The sequence below is a fragment of the Gopherus flavomarginatus genome, chromosome 1 (assembly GCF_025201925.1).
Source record: "Gopherus flavomarginatus isolate rGopFla2 chromosome 1, rGopFla2.mat.asm, whole genome shotgun sequence".
Lineage (NCBI taxonomy): Eukaryota > Metazoa > Chordata > Testudines > Testudinidae > Gopherus > Gopherus flavomarginatus.
In genome coordinates, this window is record NC_066617.1 from 153,202,492 (window position 1) to 153,223,201 (window position 20,710).

Consider the following 20,710-nt stretch of genomic DNA (forward strand, 5'->3'; position numbering starts at 1 on the left):
GCAGTTACTGGGCACTGCTGTGAGGAAGTTCACATCTGTCGGGGTGTCTGCTGAGATGAGCAGTGACTGGGCACTGCTGTGAGGAAGTTCACATCTGCCAGGGTGTCTCGGGATGGGCAGTGACTGGGCACTGCTGTGAGGAAGTTCACATCTGCCAAGTTGTCTCCCGGGATGGGCAGTTACTGGGCACTGCTGTGAGGAAGTTCACATCTGTCGGTGTGTCTCCCGGGATGGGCAGTGACTGGGCACTGCTGTGAGGAAGTTCACATCTGTCCAAATTATGGAGAGAGGACCCTGGACAGACACTTCCTGGTTGGCACCACCAATGAGTTAGAAATTCCAGCGTGGAAGGCCGGGGAAGCTCAGCCTGGGGTCAGATCGATTGCTGCTCCCCCTGGTCCTTCCCACACTGAAGTGGAGGTGCCAGGAATACAGCCAGCCCCAGCCTTTTCTGTGTTCCCCAGTAAGGAACCATGGGACTCTTACAGCAGCAAGACGCCTGTCCATGGGGCTGCTATATAACCCCCACCCTCTCCAGACTAAGGGAGAGAAAGCAGCGAAGGGACCAACGAGGAGGAGGGAGTTCAAGGTTCCCAGTTTTGTCTCGGTCTCATCCCTCCTGTTCTCCTTCCCGTGTCTCATTCCAACCATCAGTTCTGCTCATCTGCCCTGTGATGCCTCCCAATCTGACCGGCTATTACCGATTCGTCTCCCAAGACAACATGGACGGTTACCTTCGGGCTTTAGGTAACCACACCTTTCCCTGGTTGCTTCCCCCTCCTATCTTTTCCACACACCCCCTCCAAAGATGTCACCTCCCAGGACACGCAAGGCGGGGGTGGAATTTTTCGACCCCCGCCTGTCCCTCTATCTTTGACTTTAAGCATTAGAGGAGTGAGGTTCTGGAACAGCTTCCCAGCAGGAGTTGGGGGTGGAGGAAACAAACAATTCGTTTTTAGAGAGAGCTGGAGAAATTTAAGGGGGATTGTATGATGGGTTGTTTGTGATGGTGGAGAGCAGTGCTCGGCAGCCCTGGGTTCCCTTCTGGTTTATGTCTGATCTTCCTAAAATCTCATCATGCTTCCGGGGTTTCAGCCAGTCCTCTACAGGGGTCAGGAAAAGAAACCTCTCCCCCCACCCCACCCCCGCACATATATGCTGGGATTTGGGGATTTTTTGTCTCCTTCCTCTGAAGCATCAGAGATAGCCCCAACTGGAGAAGGGAGGTGCTTGTGGCATGGGTGGGGGCTCTGAGGTGGCATTGATTATTCTCTCTCATGTGCTTGGCTGGCTAGTTGTTGCTTATGCTCAGGGTCCAATCGATTGCCTTATGTGGGGTCAGGAAGGAATCTTCCCCCAGGTCATCTTGGCAGTGACCTTGGGGGAGAGGGGGCTGCCTTCTTTTACAGCAGAGGTCTCCAATGCCATGGCACTCGCGGGGGCATCTAAATGAGCCTGCATCCTAGCCGGTGGTTTCACATCCGCCAAAATGCCGCCAAATTTCTGCAGCATTTCAGCGGCGACACCTCTCGATGATGCCGCTTGCTGCTAACAAGCAGCATCATCGAGAGGCATCGCCACTGAATTTCTGCGGCATTTTGGCGGTGACACCTCTTGATGATGATGCTTGCCGCCGACAAGCGATGTCATCGAGAGGTGTTGCTGCTGAAATGCCACAGAAATTCAGCGGCATTTCGGTGGATGCTTGACCACTGCCATGGTCCTTCGTCTGGCAAGTGTCAGACGAAAAGTTTGGGGACCACTGTTCTACAGCATGTGGCTGTGGGTCTCTAGCCAGGATTATCTGGGTATTTCTCACATAATCACTTCCCTACCATTGTTGGGCCTCAGACACAGGTGGTCCCTCCTATTCTCTGCCTGTGGCAAACACACAGCAGTCTAATCTCCTGACAGTTGTAATACTTTGGTCTAATTTTGGTTGTCCAGTTTAGTGTGTGGGTACTGAGTGGTGTTGTTGGCCTGTGATACACGGGAGGTCAGACTAGATGATCTGGTGGGACTTTCTGGCCCTAAACTCTTTGACTATGAACACAGTTTGTAGCCTTGCACACCCACCAGTCTGTGCAGGGGGAGTGGACAGCTGAATGGAGGAAGTGGAGCATGCTTGGCGAAGGGAATGAAATATATTAATGGGGCAGTGAGGGTCATTGAGGAGAATCTAGCAAGAGAAGCAAGGAGGAGCAGTGAACAGCGCTGCTGTGGGAAGCTCACTGTTGCCAAAAGCCCATTATCTGTTCCCTCCACCTCATCCCATCTAGACATTAATGTGGCCCTGAGAAAACTGGTTTGCCTCCTGAAGCCAGACAAGGAGATAATCCATGCTGGAGATCACATGACCATCCGCACAATCACCTCACTGCGCAACTACATCATGGACTTTGACCTGGGAAAGAAGTTTGAAGAGGACCTGGGGCCAGTGGATGGACGCAAGTGCCAGGTGAGAGGGCTAAGAGGATAGGCCAGTGACTTAAAGGGTAGCTTGACTGTGGCCAGTGGCCAGGGCTTTGCCTAATAATCAGAAAAATCCTGTTTCTGATGCAGGAGCCAGAGTAGAATCCTGAGTAGAGCTCAGAGCAATGCTGACGGCCTAATAGCTAATGTATTCAGGTCTAATGATGAATACGCGTGATGAGCAGGAAATTGAGAGTTAAGGTTAAATATACAATAGAGCCCAAAAATCTAAAATGTCAGTATCCAGATACCCTTAAATCTGTCCCTCTGCAGCAATGCACTGAAAAAGATCAGAAAGTCAGATGATATATCCACTAGAACAAACAGATTCATCGCATGTCATGAAATGTCTGACCTTATAAGATACCGAGGTTGCTCAGCATACATGACAAACAGACCCAAGGGGTCTAAAGTTAGGAACATAACAAAAAAAAAAAAAACCTTCAAAACAGAAGCCTCATTTGAAAATGTCTTAGAGAAAGGGACAGGTAGTGGTTTAGTATAGAAAGGTGACAGTACAAAGAAGCATACAAGGCCTTTTCCGACGCCTGACAGTATTGTCTGTCTCTCCCCAAACCCCTTTCAGACCATCGTCTCCTGGGAAGGGGATCAGCTGGTGTGTGAGCAGCAAGGAGAGAAGAGGAATCGGGGCTGGAGGCACTGGCTGGAGGGGAACCATCTGCATCTGGTGAGAAGGAGCTCTGAGCAGGGTGTGGCACACTGACACCCCATAAAGGGAAGTCTCTAGAGGGGATTCACTGGGGCAGTGGTTCCCAAACTGGGGTTCGCAAAATGTTACAGGAGTTCTTGGGAAAAAATTCCCTAATGGCGGACAGAACTGTCCCTAGGGATTCTGGACAGCACGGGGCCAGCAGCCCAGAGCCCCTGGACTTCCAAGAGCTAAGCAGATCAAAGCCAGCATATCTATCACACTGAGGAGATTTAAACTTCAAGACGTCTTATAAGAAATGGAAAGGGAGATGGATATTTTTTCCTGTTTTTAAAATTAAATAAGCAGCTAGTGTTGTTTTTAAAATTATTATGAAGAACAAGTTTAAGCTTTGTTGTAACATGTGTTGTTTGCCTGGACTGCTCGAGACCTGAATGCTTGTATAGGAGGAACTCTTTGAGATGGCTTCTTAAATACCTTCATGCTGTTTCACATCCGATACTCCTGGATGAAACATAGGAGCCTTGTGTTATAACAGGCTTATTCAAAGTGATACAAGCTATGAAAGTGAGATCTTGGAAGAGTGTTACCGTTTTCATAATGTAATAAAAGTACTGTAGTTATAAATAGTAATTAATAATAAATCATATGTAATAAGCATGTCATAAAAACAAATTTTATATTTCCAAGATTGATGCTTTTATAATTTATGCTCAGATAAAGGAGAAAATCCCTGGAAATATTCATTTTTAGGAGGGGGTTCGCGAGACTTGACATTTTAGTGAAAGGTGTTCACAGGTTGTTAAAATTTGGGAACCACTGCACTAGAGGAATGCTAGAGGCTCAGAATGGGATGATTATTCCTCCCCCCTTGGATCCCAAGCCAGGCCCCATACTTTATGCATGGTTTCTCCGGGGCAACGGCCACTTCACACAAACATCCTCCAGTAGGGTTCAAAAGTTGACTAGGCTGAGCACAGTGTGAATCGGTCAATGTCCCTGCCCTGCCCTGAAATTCCACCACCTCCTGGGGCTTTGTGAGAGGAAAAGGGAAGAGATGAATCAGACACAAGGTTTCCTATGTGTGACACTAAAACCTCAGCAAAACCTTTTAAGGCACAAAGAGAAAAATGGAAATATATTGAGTCTGTGGATAAGGGATACTGAGCATTGGCAGAGCTGCGTGGGGTGAGGGGCAGGAATACAATACCAGAGAGGCTGTGGGTAATGACTATGGGGCACTGGCAGAGCTGCATGGGGGGCAGCTGTACAATAGCAGGGAGGCTGTGGGTAAGGACTCCAGGACACTGGCAGAATTATGGCAGAGCTGCGTGCAGGTGGCAGCCAGGACTGGAATAGCAGGGAGGTTGGGGTGGGTCAGGCTTGAGGGGCATTGGCAGTGCTTGGGAGGGAGGAGCGAGGACTGGAAAGCATGGAGACTATGGGTTGGCACTGAGAAGCCCTGACAGATCTGCCCAAAGTCTCTTCTTTTATCTCCCTCCCTTTCTTCTTCCCAGCGCATGACAGCAGAAGATGAGGTTTGTATACAGATCTTCCAGAAAGTGAAGTAACCACAACATCTTCCCAGTACTGAGCACTAACCCATTTGGACAGAACTAGTTTCATTGCAGAGTCAAGACCAAAGCTATCAAATCTGCCCCCATACCACCACCACCCTATACATGCTTTGGAATAAAAAATACAAGTGGCCAAAACCTCTGTTGCATTGTGTTTCCTTATGACCATCTACATTCATCAGACATCTAGGTACCAAAGCATGTGACACCCAGCTTACATTCCCCAGCCCACTCCCTCACTCTCTGGGGACTCGGAGCAAGGCCAACTCCAGGCACCAGAGAAGGAAGCAGGTGCTTGGGGCAGCCAGTGGAAAGGGGCAGCACGCAGTAGCACATCCAAGTCTTCGGCGGCAATTCAGCGGTGAGTCCCTCATGAAGTGGTGCAATTGAGCTGCCGCCGGAGTGCTGCTGATCGGCTTTATCTTTTTTTTTTTTTTTTGGCTTCGCTGCTTCAGGTAGCAAAAAAGCTGGAGCTGACCCTGACTGGGCACCCTGCAGAGTTGGTTTTGGTGTCTCTTAAAGGTTAGTGCCCTGGCCCTGTGCTGCAATGTGGGAGACCCAGATTTGGTTCTCTGTTCTGGTCCCTATTCCTTAGTGTTGAGAGAGATGCTGAGGCCAGGTACACCCCAAGGGTTAGTGCTTCATGGTGGTGTGCTGTGTGGACAAGCTGAGAGCCATCCACAGGAGAATTCCACAGTGGGGGGAGCCCCCAGATCTGTCTTCAGTGAGAGGAGGAGACAGTAAAAGAGGAGGCATTTCTGACGGCTGGGACAGTCAGGGGGGATGAGGGGGGTCCCAATCTGTGAGAAGGGAAAGAAAGAGGGAGGTTGTCTGTGGAGCAGGAGGAAAATGTGGCTTCAGGTTTCAGTGAGATCATTTCAGAATAAGAGCTCTGGAATCCCAGTCAGAGGGGAGGGGAGGGGTGGAGAAAGGTGGAGTCACTGCTTGTCTGAACTCGAGATGGAAGCGGGAGCCTGGGCCCGAATGGGAAGTGAATCTCCCTCCCCCCCAGGGGCAGGGCTGTGCAGCAGCTGGTGCAGAGAGGGGCCTAGGCTTGCCTTGCCTGCAGGGCTGCGGGGGGGGGGGGGGGGGCAAGTGGGGCAATTTGCCCCAGGGCCTGCAAGGGCCCCCACGAGAGTTTTTCGAGGCCCCTGGAGCGAGGTCCTTCACTCGCTCCGGGGGCCCTGGAAAACTCTCACGGGGCCCGGGCCCCCGGAGCTTCGTCTGCTCCCAGTCTTCGCTGGTGGGGGGTCCTTCCACTCCGTGGCAGAAGGACCTCCTGCCGCTGAATTACCACTGAAAGGGGACCCGCTGCCTAAGTGCACCTGGGTCTTTGGTGGTAAGTCGGAGGTGGGGGGCCCTTCCATTCTGGGACCTGCCGCCGAAGTGCCCCAAAGACCCGTGGCGGGAGCCCACCACCGCCGAATTACCGCCAAAGACCTGGCTGCACTTAGGCGGCAGGGGCCCCCACTTCAGTGGTAATTCGGTGGGGGGGGGGCCCCTGCAGCAGGTCTTTGGGGTGCTTCGGCGGTGGGTCCCGGAGCGGAAAGCCCCCCGCTACTGACTTACCGCCGAAGCTGGGGCCCCCACTGCCGAAGACCCAAGCCCCTGGAATCCTCTGGGTGGCCCTGCTTGCCTGAGCGATCCCGTGGTTACCTTCACCTCTGGGCTCTCTTCAGATCGGGGGGGTTGGGGAATAGGGCAGGGGCCAGACCTCTCATGGTCAGAAGGAAGTTAGGGTTCCATGGTCGGCACATCTCTGCCCCATTCATCAGAAGGAGAGTAATCCTGCCCTGCAGACCTGAACTTCCAGCATTCTCAGGACACATGCTGATCCCTAGTGGCCACTGCTAATATTCAGCAGCTCCCTCCTCTCTTAACCCGTGAGTCCCTCTCTGGATTGGAACTGGACTGGAACCAAAGACCATCTTGGAAGCAACATTACCAGCCCAAGCAGTCAAAAATTATGAGCTAGACCCCCCAAAATCACAGGGATTCTAAGTCATGGGGTTTTATACAATAATAAATGTTTTCTCTGTATTTGCTTTTTGGATTCTGTACCTTTAGGGGCCACATTTCCAAGCTTTTCTCTGCAATACCAAGGGTTAGAAATTAGAAATTCACTTATTTAAAATGAAAGGTGAGAGTCTCACATAGACACATGACCCCAGAAGCTGGGGCTTTAAAATAAATATCAAATTCATGGGACTCATTCTATTACAACATTCCAAAAGTTGGCAACCCTGGAAGTGCCCTTCTTCTCACCGAAGGAGGAAAACTGGAACTGGTCCCCATGCCCTCTGCGATGGACCCTTCTCCTTCACTTTATCTGGCTCACCTTGGCTGTCCCTTCACTCCCTGCTCATAACCACTCCCTGCAATCCAAGGGTCAGGAGTACAGGGGAGGAAGGTAAAGTTTCCTGTAGGGGAAAAGATTTATTTGATAGCAGTGCCTCAGAGGGAGAAGGTCCCTGATAAACACACCCTGGTGGGAGCCCAGCAAGCCTCTGGAAAATTAAGCTTCTGGAGAATTTTCAGGGTCACTTGTGCCCTCCACAAAAGGTCTAAGTGACTCTTTAAGCTGGAAAGTGCATGTTCTCTCCAACAGCTGACCTCAAAACCAGCATTCCCCAGACAGCTGCTTTGCAGGGAAACCATCAGCCTATAAGGAGGATGTCAATGCTAAGCGCACATGAGAACAGAGAGGATTAGGAGCAGTAAATGTAACTGTAAAGACAGCTATACCCATGGAAGCAATATGGCATGACAGCCACATGCAAATAAATTCTCATACCCATGGCATGCTGAGGCCACAAAAGAGAGGCATCTAGCCTGGTACTGAAACATTTCTGCCCTCTTTATACATGTCCCCACTTGTAGCACACACATTTTCTCTCCCTCCCCCACATTCTAGTCTTAGGCTCTTTCCACACACACAATCAGCAGCAGTTTCCCACACAGTTGAATTTCACATAGTGACGTTCCTTTGTAAGAGTGTGGGAGACCCAGATGTTATGTTATGAGCTGATGTTATGAGTGACTGTCATACAGTGTGCTATGGGTGCCATTCTCATGGGTATTATCACTCTCCTCCCAGCGGTGTCCTAGGGGAACAAGGTTCCTTGTCAGTCGTGTCTAGTGGCCGGAAACTTCCCTGCAAACAGTGCCCTGTAGCTGCAAACTTTAATGCTCTATAACTACAAGCTTCCTTGCAAATAATCCCCTATGACTGTAAACTGCGCCCCATTGGTGCCCTGTGGCTGTGAGCTTTCCTCCTATTGTTGCCCTGTTGCTGTAAGTTTCTCTCCTAGCAGTGTCCTATGGCTGAAAACTTCCATACAGATTGTGCCCATTGGTTGTGAGCTTCCTTCCTGATGGTATCCTGTGGCAGTGAGCTTCCCTCCAGGGCTTTGATTGGGGCTGCCTGAGAATGTGCATCATGCACAGCAAAGCACTCAAAAGTCAGGAAATGCAGGAGTGAAGATTGCCCATTTAACCTTCACTTTGGTCCTGTGTGTGTACATTATTATGAGAGCCATTAATTACATGGTCACATGTTCTTTTTCAGACAATATAATAATATATATAATGTACAGTTTCTCTACAGCCTTAAATACACATGTATAAATATCTTGAAATGCTTCCAACATTTAGTATTGTTACATTATTTCATTGATGTGACTCTTTTCATAGACTTGGACTCTTTACTATGATTTCCAGAAAAATAGTGTTAAGCTTGAGAAGTATCAGTGTCTTTAAAAAAAACCTGTAAGACATCATTGTCATTTGAGAGACCCCAACATCAGAAAGCCAGGAGAATCTAAACTGAAAGCTCATGTGCAGAGGAACAATAATATTGGTCTTGAGCCTTCTTCCCTACAGTATGAAGAAAGCCGGAAAAGTTGTTTGTTTTTTCCTGTTTGTTTTCACAGTCATAATTCAGTTCTTGTACATCCCGCTTCCATTGGAAGACTCTATAGACAACTGCAGAACAACTAGAGAGGCCTGCCTAATTGGGAGAGAGGAAGGGATCAGCATTCATAGTGTTTTAAACTCTCTGAGCTTTGTTTGTTATTATTAACACCTATTTAACACAAATATCGAAGAAACAGCTGAAAGAAAACCTCTTTGTTAAAGATTTAACAGTCCTGTTTCCTCGTCAAGGAAGCTGCTGATTTACACCTCTGAGGAGTTCTTCAGCAAAACAGTAAGGCAAAGACCTGGCATTCTTGATACTTCTAAGGTAAAAAGGAGCATGTTTTTTTTTTATTTTTTTAAGAATAAAATTTCAAGCTTTCTTCCCACATCAGAAAAATGCCCCCAAAAAGAATGGTGGGGAGAACACAAATCCTATTTCTGTTTCCTTTTTATGACACCTTTAAAAACAAAACTCCCACCCAAATTTCACTTTAATATAGGGAAATTTCCAGTTGTCTCTTGAGCAACCTTAACTATAGACACACACACACACACAAACGCGTACAACTCTATTGGCTCTTGCTTAAAAATAAAAAGTTCATGGCCGCAGTTTGAGCAAAGAGCCAGCAGAGGGCAGCAGAATGTGGGCTAATGAAACCCATTCACGATGTCAAAAGCTTTGTAACCTCACTGTCTCTCTTCCCTCCCTCTCCTCTCGGTCTTTCCCCCACCTCGCTGAATTAGATCTGGCAGGGTTAAGAGTTTGCATTTGGTTGCAACTCGCAAGCCCTGGTTAGAGCGCTTGGAGGGAGAGAGAGAGAGACATACACACATCAGACAAGACTAAGAACATGTGAGTGCTGCCAATCTGGCCTGGGGAGGGAGGTGGTGGCATCTTTATGGGGGAGAGGACTGAAGGATCCAGCTCCTTGGGGAGGGATGAGAGGTGAGCAGGATTAAAGCCATGTCCGTTAATCCTACTGTTAGAAGTGCTGCAGTGTTTGAATCCCCCCGGCTGATCTCCTTCCAGGGAAGGGGAATGAGTGTATTTTAGAGGAACATAATGGCCCCACTCCCCAAGTAACCCCTAGATTGGGACCAGGATGTGAGGGGGCAACTAATGTGCCCAGATTTCCATACCACACCCTACGGAGAGGGGGAGGTTAATGGTTAGACCTTGCACAGGCCTCCCCTTCCCTCAACAGAGGGTCAAAGGAGCGGACCCAGGCATGGCTGGGGATCACTCCCCGCCATGCTGAGGACTTTTGGACCCTGAACTGTTGAGCTGGGCAAGCTCCCAAGCTGACAATAAACACAAGCTGAACCAGGTGGCCCAAAGCCAGGCGGAGGGAAACCTTCAGAGCCCATAAGGCTGGGTCTCTTACTGTTCCTCCCCCTGGTTCCAAGAGACCCGGGTCCATGGCTGGTGTGTAACAAAGAGCTAGTGCCCCCGGGTTTGTGCCTAGTATCCCTTGAAGTGGCTTCCTGGGAACCACATCCTGGGCTAGTACCTGATGCCCAGCTGGTACCTGATTGGATCTTGGGTCTCTTCAATGTCTCCATTGGCTCTATAACACCTGGTCAGTACCCAGTGTACCCAGGGGTCTGTTGGACTGTGCATGAGCCTCCCATGAAGTTTCCATTGGTTGCATATGGCCCAGATCTATGGCTGGTATGTAACTCACGCTCCATGTACATTGTATTCACAGGATCCGCCTACTCCTCCTGTGGGGGTCTCTCCTCTTTGGAGTGGTCATTTCCAGCCCAACCCCAAGGAAGCTTTTTGGGGAGATCACGTCCCCCAATTACCCCAAGCCATACCCCAACAACAACATCAGCACCTGGGACATTACAGTCCCAAAGGGCTTTGTGGTGAAGTTGAACTTCTGGCAATTCGACCTGGAGCCATCTGAGTCCTGCCTCTATGACTACGTCAAGGTGCGTACAGCAGAGACCTGGGGTAGGGCTGGGGAGGGGAAGCTGGTGACCTCAGGGCACAATCATTTCTCAACAGCAAGCAGGGTCTCCTTGCTATCCAACAGGCACAGAGGAGAGGGAGTTGGAGATGCATAGACCAGGTAATGGTGATACATGGAGCAGGTTGAACTTCATGAATTGTCATGATTTTCCCTCCCCCTTTCTCCTTGACAGATCACAGCAGACAAGAAAGACCTAGGCCGGTACTGTGGCCAGCTAGGCTCAGCCACAGGCAACCACCCAGGAGTCAGGGAATTTGTGTCCAAAGGGAACCGGATGAGGCTGATGTTCCACTCTGACTTCTCCAATGAAGAGAACGGCACCCTTATCCCCTACAAGGGCTTCCTGGCCTATTACCAAGCTGTGGGTGAGTATGAGAGCTCCACACCATGCAGGAGGGGTGCATAGGGCTGTTCCTCACCAGGAGAATCCAGAGGAGCCCTGGGCCTCATCCCCAACAGGCAGAGACCCCAGGACAGTAGCCAGACCCGCAGCACCATCAGTACAGAGCTTTCAGTCAGGTTTAACATTTTCTTCTCTTTGCCCCGCACTCCCTCTCCCCTCAGATCTGGACGAGTGTGCCCATGGCAATGCCCTTGAGGAAGAAGAGGGGCCTCTGTGCCAGCACCTCTGCCACAACTATGTGGGTGGCTACATCTGCTCCTGCCGCCCTGGTTACAAGCTGCAGAGCGATCACCGTTCCTGCCGAGGTGAGTGAAAGGTGCAGAGATTGACGCAGGGGAATAGGGCCCCAAGTGTGGGAGCTGCCCAGAGGGGAAAGGGAGGGAGGAACGACCTAGGAAGCAAATGGTGGGACAAAAGGCTACCCCCTTTGTACTCACTGTAACTGCTGCTCTCTTCCCTCCCCTAGTGGAGTGCAGCAGTGAGCTGTTCACAGAGACCTCTGGGTACCTGTCGAGTCCAGAGTACCCCCTTCCTTACCCTGCGGAGCTGCGGTGCAACTATAGCATCCGCCTGGACAGGGGGCTGGCCATCACCCTCAAGTTCCTGGAACCCTTTGATATCGATGATCACCAGCAGGTCCACTGTCCCTATGACCAGCTCAAGGTACTGGAAACCAGCCCAAACCTGCGTCCCATCTGCCATCAGACCTTAACAAACCTGCTTCTCCCAGGGAAGTTCACAGGTCCAGCACTGCTAGCAGGAGAGAGCAGAGATTAGAAAAGGGGGAATGCCCAGGGTCTAGAGCAAAGTTGTTTTCCCCAGTCCATCCTCCAGGGTGCCTAGTCCCGAGCATCCTGAGCAATGGGGCTCTGGGCCCCTCAAAGACCCCTCAGTGCTGGGGGTGGTTCCTGGATTCTAACCAGAAAATGTCCTCCTTTGCTCCGTGTTACCTCCTCATCCCTCATCCTTCTCCATTTCCCTATATTCAGGATTAGATGGACCCATAGATCTGACCCCAGGCTGGGAGAAGCAGGGACTGGCCCATTAGTCTGATCTGGCAGTAGATGGGTCACAGGCCCATTGAGGGGCATTGGGGCAAATGGGCCCTTTGGTCTGGCCTGATGCAGGGGAGGAGCGGGTACTGGTGTGGAGAGGCCTGTTGGTGTGATTCTGGTTCTGGTGAATCATCTCTTCCTCTCCAGATCCAGGCACATGGGAGAGAGATTGGTGAGTTCTGTGGCAAGGTGTCGCCTGGCAGCATCGAAACCAACAGCAACGCAGTGGATGTGCTGTTCTTCACAGATGAATCAGGGTTCAGTCACGGATGGAAGATCCACTACAGCTCAGAGAGTAAGTGGCTCCCTTCCCAGAGCTACTCCAGGCCTGAGCATGCTGCTTGCTAAAGCCTTGAGTGTTCCCCAACAGGAATCCGTTGCCCACAGCCTGTGCCAAGGGACCAGTTCACCCTCATCAAAGACCTGCAGCCCCTGTACCGATTTCGTGACTACTTCATCGTCAGCTGCCAGACTGGGTATGAACTGATGGAGGTGAGGCCCTCTTTCTCCCCACCCTTCTGCTCTCTCCTTCACTCTTCCTTTCTTCTCTTCTGCCGAAGTCTTCTCCTTTCCAGTCTCTTCTCCCTCTTTTCCTCCTTCCAATCTCCTCCCCCCTCCTCGCTCCCTGCCTTTTCACAGGAATGGGTGGTGTCAGGTGATTAAGAAAGAACGTTGTCATTACTCTCCAGAATGTTTGGGATGCAGGACTTACTCCCTAAAGGGGCCCCCCAGGGGCCCCAGGACTCTGCTCCGGGATCTGATGAAAGGCAGAAGGACTTCCCTGCCCTTTTCTCCTGCCCCATCCCCAGGAGTGGGTGTCTCTGGGGTAGAATCAGAGCTTACCATTTTGGTGACTGCAGGTTTTTCTGGCTGGGATAAAGAGGCTGCAGCATGAGCCTGCTGAAATAGGGGTAGCCAAGGCCAATGCATGATGGAGAGGTAGGAGGTTGCATAAGGAGGAAAGATTCAGGGGTCACAGAAGGGCACTGAAGTGGACATCAGGAGCAGAGTTGGGCAGCAGTGAGAAGGCAGATGCGAGGCTTCCTCCCCATGATTTGGGGTTGTGGGCAGCGACCTGAGGTTATATCTGGTCCTCAGCTCTTCTCTTCTTTTTCCTGCAGGGTGACCAGAAGTTGGCATCCTTCACCGCTGTCTGCCAGGATGATGGGACTTGGCACCGACCCATGCCCCGGTGTAAAAGTGAGTCAATAATCCCACCCCCATACATGGATTACCCCCCCAAACTGATCCCCAACCCCAAACCGATCCCCAACCCCAACCCCAACCTCCATAACCCACATAGTCAGGAAGGGGACTCATAAATGCCAGTTCTGACAGCATTGTGGTCCTTAGGCATAGGTCCTACTGGGACCAAGACTGAGTCCACCCCTCCCCAAAATCATTGCACTCAGGGGGGTGTCAAATGGCCACCATGCTTTCCACTGGGGCTGAACAACATGTTTAAAATAAAAACTTGTTTAGTACAAAAATAGCCTTTTCCCCCCTAAAAAACTATTGCAAAAAAACCAACCAAACAAACAAAACCTATTGATGTTCTCATTTTTGTTTTTGTTTTTTGCAATATTTTTATGACTTTAATCAGAATTATTATTGAAATATGTGACCCTTTTTGATAAAAATGTTGATAAAGTGTCATTAAATTTAAAAAAATAGGTCAGCTTTGAACAGCTTTGAACTTTTGTATGCCTTTTTCCAAGAGTTGCTTGCAACTCTAGTCACTGCCAAGTGAGGACTGGACCTGCATCCCCTCCAGCGGGCTCACGGACAGTCCCCATCCCTCCCTCACATCATGGACTCCAGCTGAGTCCAGCATGAGTCTCCAAACCTCACAGCAGCAGTGAGCACCATGGCTCCCCCTTGACTCCTCTCCTTGTTCTCTTTTGTAGTTGTGAGCTGTGGTGACCCCAAAAATCTCAACAACGGGGCCTTCAATTATGTTAGCGAACACGGAAACAACAACTACCAGTCAGTGATCACCTACCGATGCAAGGAGCCTTATTACCGCATAGTCACCAACAGAGGGAGTGGTGAGTCCTGACCCAGGAAGAGCCATAGCAATCTGAGCTGGGAAAGCCTCGGTAACAAGGGCGGTCTGTTCCCTTTAAGGGCAGAGTAGAGGGTCTAGGCATCAGTCAACCTCTGTTCCATGGCATGGCTCTTTCAGGATCCAGGAGTTTGGCGGAACATGAGCATGGGCGGCAGGTATGTAGAAATTTTGGTGGCGCCCAGAACCCACCCCTGCCCAAACTCCGCCCCTGCCAAACTCTGCCCCCTACCTGCCCAAGGATCTGGGAGGGAGTTTGGGCAGGGAAGGAGGTCTGGGGTGCAGGAGGGGTGCAGGGTGCAGGTGCTGGGAGTTTGGGAATGGGAGGAGGTGTGGAGGGAGGGCATGCAGGCTCTGGGAGGGAGTTTGGGGGAGGGAGGGGGTTTGGTGTGGGGCTAGGTTTGGTGTGGAGCTGGGGATGAGAGGTTTGGGGTGTGTGAGGGGGCTCAGGGCTATGGCAGAGGGTTGGGGTGTGGGGTGAGGGCTGTGTCGGTGGGGCTTGGGATGAGGGATTCATGATGCAGGAGGGGACTCAGGGTTGGGGCAGACGGTTAGGGTGCAGGAGGATGAGGGCTCTGTCTGGGGCTGGCAATGGGGGGCTTGGGGTGTGGGAAGGGCTCAGGGCGAGAGTAGGAGTGTGGGAGGTGAGGATTCTGGCTGGGGCTGGACATGAGGGGTTTGGGGTGCTGGAGGGGCTCAGAGCTAAGGCAGAGGGTTGGAGTGCAGGGGGATGAGGGCTCTGGCTGGGACTGGTGATAAGGCGTTTGGGGTGTGGGAGGGGCTCAGGATGAGAGTAGAAGTGTTGGGGTGAGGGCTCTGGCTGGGACTGGGGATAAGGTGTTTGGGGTGCTCAGTGCTCGGGTAGAGGGTTGAGGGTGCGGTAGGGGGTGAAAGCTCTGGCTGGGGATATGGGCTCTGGGGTGGGGGGGGGGGCTGGGGATGAGTCTGGAGTGCAGGCAGGCTGCTCCGGGACAGGGGCCAGAGAGGAGAACGATATGGCAGTTGATACGGGGGAGACTAGGACCCTGTGGCAGCAGTTGCTGCAGGGAGGCAGCACAGAACTGCACGGAAGAGGCAGGGATGCTCTGCTCCCTCCGGGGCCCAGGGACATGCACGGGGCCAGCAAGGGGGGGCCAGGGGACACTCGGGGAAGTTGCAGGGGGGGGTGGCAGGTGGGGCTGGTGGGGAGACCCGTTCCCAAATATTGGTGGAGCTGGGCCCCTGGGCTCTGAATATTGCTGGTGCCCAGGCACCACGTGGGTATATAACTCGCCGCCCATGAACACGAGGACCTGGGGAATGGCAGAGGCAGATACGGGAGAAAGGAAGCCGCCCTGCGGAATTAGTGTTTGGGGAAAACCAAGACTACTATCTCTTTAAGGGCCTGGGATCAGGACCCTTCTACTGTAGGGTGGATGCAAGGCTCCCTTCTCTCCCAGCCGATTAGGATGAGCCTTGGGAAGGAGGGTAGCATATTTGCTGCCTCGTTTTTCCTAACAGGGGGTCTGCTGAGCTTTCCTCATGTAGGGCTGGAAGAAGTGAATTGAAAGGGCCAGCTGGATGAAGCTGGTTTTAGGCTGCAGCTGGCCTGAATTAGCTCAGTCCCGGAAGGAAGGCGGTGGAACTCTTGAATGCAAGCAGAGTAAACTTGCCTGAATTATTACACAGGCCCAAGAGGGGGCTGTGGAACTCCGGACCTTTTAAGAGAGGGGGCCTGTCTCTGAATTAGCACACAGGCTCCCAGGAGAGGGGTGGGGGTGAGAAGCTAAACAGTTCTGTGCTCTGTCCAAAAGTTAATAAATAAGCCAGTAAGGAGTAATCTTGGTTTAAGTCAGTGGTTCCCAAAGTGGGGTTCGGGGTTCTGAACCCCTGCAGGTTTGCAAAATGTTACAGGGAGTTCTTGGGGGGGGGCAGAAATTCCCTAATGGCAGACAGAGCTGTCCCTAGGGACTCCGGGCAGCATGGGGCCAGTAGCCCGGATCCCCTGGACTTCCAAGAGCTAAGCAGATCAAAGCGAGCATATCTATCACACTGAGGAGATTTAAACTTCAAGACTCCTTATATGAAATGGAAAGAGAGGTGGATATTTTTTGCTGTTTTTAAAATTAAATAGGTAGCTAGTGTTGTTTTTAAAATTATTATGAAGAACAAATTTAAGCTTTCTTGTAATGTGCGTTGTTTGCCTGGACTGCTCAAGACCTGAATGCTTGTGTAGGAGGAACTCTTTGAGATGGCTTCTTAAATACCTTCATGCTGTTTCACATCTGATACTCCTGGATGAAACATAGGAGCCTTGTGTTATAACAGGCTTATTCAAAGAGGTACAAGCTACGAAAGTGAGATCTTGGAAGAGTGTTGCCCATTTTCATAATGTAATGAAAATACTGTAATGCTAAATAATAATGAATAATAAATCATGTGTAATAAGCATGTCATAAAAACAAATTTTATATTTTCAAGATTGATGCTTTTATAATTTATGCTCAGGTAAAGGAGAAAATCCCTGGAAATATTCATTTTTAGAAGGAGGTTTGCGAGACTTGACATTTCAGTGAAAGGTGTTCGCAGGTTGTTAAAGTTTGGGAATCACTGGTCTAAGTACTGCGATCTGGGAGTAAACCATTGCAAGACCCAAGGGGTGGGGGGCGGCAGAGGCAGTGGAACTGCAGAGCCATGCTGTGCCACATGGGGGTGTGCTTGGGGACAGTGCCTGCTACACTCCCTCAGATCCCATCTCACCATCCAGCACCTTGGGCCTAGGCTAAAAGCATCCACCTATCCATTCCCCATGGCTCCTAGTTCCCTGTGCTCTGGAATGGGTCTCTGCCCCCACTTTGGGATATGACTTTCCAGGCTCACAGTACAGGGGGAAGACTCTTGATCTCCTTTGTCTTGGCTCAGTCTCAACCCACCTCTCCCCTCCCCCCACCAAAAAAAAATAACTTCTTCAGAGGCTTGAACCCCTCAGACACTTGCAAAGATCCTCACATTTCCCCCACCCCCTCTCTAGTCATGACTGTTCCATGCCAGGTAGATTTATCTTTTTGAATCTCTCCCAGAACTCAGTGACTGAATAATATAACTTCCAGTGAGCATCTCATTACCCCTCAATCTCCATCAGCCCCCTGAGCATTTCTGTGGTTCTTCTCTGAGCTCCCTCAAACTTGTCACTATCTCTCTGGAACTGAGGGGCCCAGAGCTGAGCAGAGCATTCCTGCTAGAGGCTCTCCAGATGGGGCAGAGAGGGACTGTCCCCTTCCTGACTGATGTGTGATGCCTCTGGGATTGAGGGGCCCACAGCTGAGCACAGCATGCCAGGTTGAGTTGTTCCAGTGCCCTAGAAAGAGGAACTACCTCCCCGTTCCCCCTGTGCCTGATGATTGCTCCCTGCAATCATTATCTTCTTCTCTTTTCCCTCAGATACATACAGCTGCTCCGCTCAGGGCTCCTGGGCAGACCAAGATGGCCATGATGACATCCCAGTGTGTTTACCAGGTAAGTAGGGAACATCTCACTGTGTTCAGCACTCAGCAATATGCCTTCAGAGTCAGCACAAACCAAAGGAGACAAGCAGAAAGGGGGAGAGAGAGATGGAGAAATGGAACTGACGGTAATATGGGACTGTCTGTGAGGGAGAAGGCAGTGTAGGAGTTGGAGAAATCCAGATGGAAAGGCAGCAGGAGAGCAGGGAAGCAGGGAACTGAAAGGTATGGGGACACAAGAGAAAGAGCAGGAGAAGAGAGTATGTAACAACCTCTTTGGTTCCTTCCCTCCCCACAGTGTGTGGGAAGCCAGACAAACCCATCACTGGAATCCAGCGGATCATCGGTGGCAGCACAGCACCGCCGGGAAGCTTCCCATGGCAGGCAAAGACACGCATGGTTGGGATGGGGGGTGGGGCGCTGCTGGGTGACCGCTGGATCCTGACAGCTGCTCACACCATCTACCCCAAGCAACACGGCTCAGTGTCAGAGACAGATGGGAGGATGAGCCTTGCTGAGGTGGCTGAGAAGATGGAGGTGTTCCTTGGCCACACAGAGGTGAATAAGATCCACGAGCTGGGTAACCACCCCATCAGCAACGTGTTCATACATCGTGACTACAACCCTGATGATGAGAACAACTTCAATGGGGACATTGCACTGATCGAACTGCGGGACCCAGTGCCACTGGGCCCTGACCTGCTGCCTGTCTGCCTTCCAGATGCTAGTAACAGCACTTTCTACACCAATGGCTACATGGGCTACGTGAGCGGCTTTGGGGTGGAGAAAAATGTTCTCGCAGACCGTCTGAAATATGTATCACTGCCAGTGGGTGACCAGAGATCCTGCAAGAAATGGCTGCAGGGAAAGGAGGTCAATGGGAAGGGCATGGTGTTCTCTGAGAACATGTTCTGTGCTGGTTCGCCCAGTGGGGGGAAAGATACCTGCCAGGGGGACAGTGGGAGTGTCTTCACTGTGCAGGATTCAGAGAACGAGCGCTGGATAGCCACCGGGATTGTCTCCTGGGGCATCGGCTGTAGCAAGAGCTATGGCTTCTACACCAAGGTCATCAACTACCTGGACTGGATCAAAGAGATAACAGGGATGTAGAGGCTCTGAATGCCACTATCCTATTGGCTGAAGGCTCTGTGATGTCATATAGGTATCCAAACACCCACACATCATTGGCTGAAACATAGTGATGTCATAAAGGATTGTGATGTCAAAACTGCCATAGCAATGGTTGAATTCTTGGTGATATCATCAAGGCTTCCCAAAGCCTCTGTGCCATTGACTGAAGCTTTGTTGATGTTCTAAAGTTTCCAAATGCGTCTTCACTATTGGGTGAAGCCTTGACAATGTCAGGTAGTCTTGTGAAATCCAACATGCTATTGGCTGAAGTCTTGGTGATATCCTAAAGATTTCTGAAATCTGTCACACTATTGTTTGAGATGCTTGCAATGTGGTAGAGCTTCCTGGAAGGTGCTGAGTGTAGATTGTACTCATGCCTTGGCACCAATGAGGTTCTGTCAATATTAAAATCACTGCTATAGGAACCAACTGTTTTTATTTCATTGTCTTCCACTCCCACCTCGATTTTTTAATAATTAAAAAGCACCTTCCTCCCACCAGGTTCTTAAAGAAACTTGCAGGCTGTGCCTAAACATAGATTGCTTCATCCAGACTGAAATGCAGCCACCTCTGGAGTAGGTTGCCAGGCATCCAATTTTTGACTGAAATGCCTGCAATGCCAGCGGGCGGACAGGCTCTGTGCCTGGCTCCTTGCAGCTCCCAGGAAACAGCGACATGTTTCTCTGGCTCCTAGGCAGAGGGGCAGTCAGGGGGCTCCACACAGTGCCCCCGCCCACAGTTGCTGCCTCTGCAGCTCCCATTGGCTGTGGTTCCCACAGTACAGAAAAATCTGCACAGCACAAGCTCGTAAAAATCCACTCTCAGCCTAGTGAAAATGAGCAAGTGAATGAGGGTGGGGGAGAGCAAGTGATGGAGGGAAGGAGATGGAGAGAGCGGGGGCTGGGGCCTCAGCAAAGGGGTAGGGCCTTGGGGAAGGGGCAGGGCAAGGGTGTTCAGTTTTCTGCAATTAGAAAGCTGCAATTTTGGTTAGACATATTCCTGGAGGTTTCATCACATGACCTAATCTTTAATGAAAGATTAATTTTTAATTCCTGGAGACTCCAGGGCAATCCTGGAGGGGTTGGGAACCCTGCTCTGAAGTAATATATAGCATATGTTGAATAGTCAAACAGCAATACTGAACAGCATTTAGGACAGATTAGAAGGAATTCAGTGACCAATCCAAAACTGTAAGGAAGCAGAAAGGAATTGCCTGAATCATGGTATGTTCAGGATCCAGGGATCAACAGCACAACACATGGACGAAAAAGCAAAGGAATCTGTAGTGACCACAAGGCGCCCTCCCATTCTGCTGAGGCATTGAGGTATTAGTACTGACTCAGATGGGGAGAGCATCCCTAAAGCATTGTGTGTATTCGCTGGAGATCTCCCATCTAAGATCTAGCCTACACCTGCTTACATTGAAAAATCTAATGGCCTGGCTCACCCATAGTCATAGAGTTTAAGGCCTGAAGGGACCACCAGATCTTCTGGTGTGATCTCCTGCACGTCATCGGCCAAACCCCCACCCAGTTACCTTCTCTTTCAGTCCAATAACCCAGATTAGATTAAAATATGTCAGACCTCAAGAGACTAAACTATGGTAAGCAACAAGCAGAAAATAGGAGAAACCAAGGTGTTACCAATGCCTGAGGCCCACACTGTGTCACAGAACTGACTAGGTGACATATACACAGCTGATTCCAGCAAGTGACCCACATCCCGTACTGCAGACCCCATCCCCCCCAGGAGAAAATTCCTTCCCAGCCCCACATATGATGATCAGTGAGACACTGAGCGTGTGAGTCAGAACCTGCCAGCCAAGCACCTGAGAGAGAATTCTCAGTATCAACTCAGAGTATTGGCCTTCAGAGCATTGGCCCACCTTGTCTGATGTCACATATCTTGTCATGATCCTCTCTGATGCTTCAGAATAAGGAGATAAAAACAAAACAGAA

At 50.6% G+C, this 20,710-nt stretch overlaps 2 protein-coding genes across 2 annotated transcripts; both read left to right on the forward strand.

The window, feature by feature from the left end:
* The first annotated feature begins 537 nt into the window (after window positions 1-537).
* RBP5 (retinol binding protein 5) lies at window positions 538-4,847 on the forward strand. Its single transcript, XM_050936427.1, has 4 exons — window positions 538-747; window positions 2,280-2,458; window positions 3,059-3,160; window positions 4,660-4,847. The coding sequence occupies exons 1-4, from the start codon at window positions 675-677 to the stop codon at window positions 4,711-4,713; spliced, it is 408 nt and encodes a 135-aa protein (XP_050792384.1). The 5' UTR covers window positions 538-674; the 3' UTR covers window positions 4,714-4,847.
* A 4,529-nt stretch (window positions 4,848-9,376) lies between these two features.
* On the forward strand, window positions 9,377-19,177 carry C1R (complement C1r). Its single transcript, XM_050942998.1, has 11 exons — window positions 9,377-9,490; window positions 10,347-10,575; window positions 10,789-10,981; window positions 11,181-11,324; window positions 11,486-11,682; window positions 12,222-12,369; window positions 12,445-12,566; window positions 13,196-13,274; window positions 13,982-14,122; window positions 17,560-17,634; window positions 17,920-19,177. Coding segments are annotated over exons 1-11 (2,142 nt in total). The 5' UTR covers window positions 9,377-9,488; the 3' UTR covers window positions 18,732-19,177.
* Window positions 19,178-20,710: the final 1,533 nt, after the last annotated feature.

Coding starts and splice junctions, on each gene's coding strand:
- RBP5 (XM_050936427.1), top strand. CDS start 675: ATGCCTCCCAATCTGACCGGCTATTACCGATTCGTCTCCCAAGACAAC. Junction 2,459..3,058: donor TGGATGGACGCAAGTGCCAG/GTGAGAGGGCTA, acceptor AACCCCTTTCAG/ACCATCGTCTCCTGGGAAGG. Junction 3,161..4,659: donor AGGGGAACCATCTGCATCTG/GTGAGAAGGAGC, acceptor TCTTCTTCCCAG/CGCATGACAGCAGAAGATGA.
- C1R (XM_050942998.1), top strand. Junction 11,325..11,485: donor CGATCACCGTTCCTGCCGAG/GTGAGTGAAAGG, acceptor TCCCTCCCCTAG/TGGAGTGCAGCAGTGAGCTG. Junction 12,567..13,195: donor CTGGGTATGAACTGATGGAG/GTGAGGCCCTCT, acceptor TTTTTCCTGCAG/GGTGACCAGAAGTTGGCATC.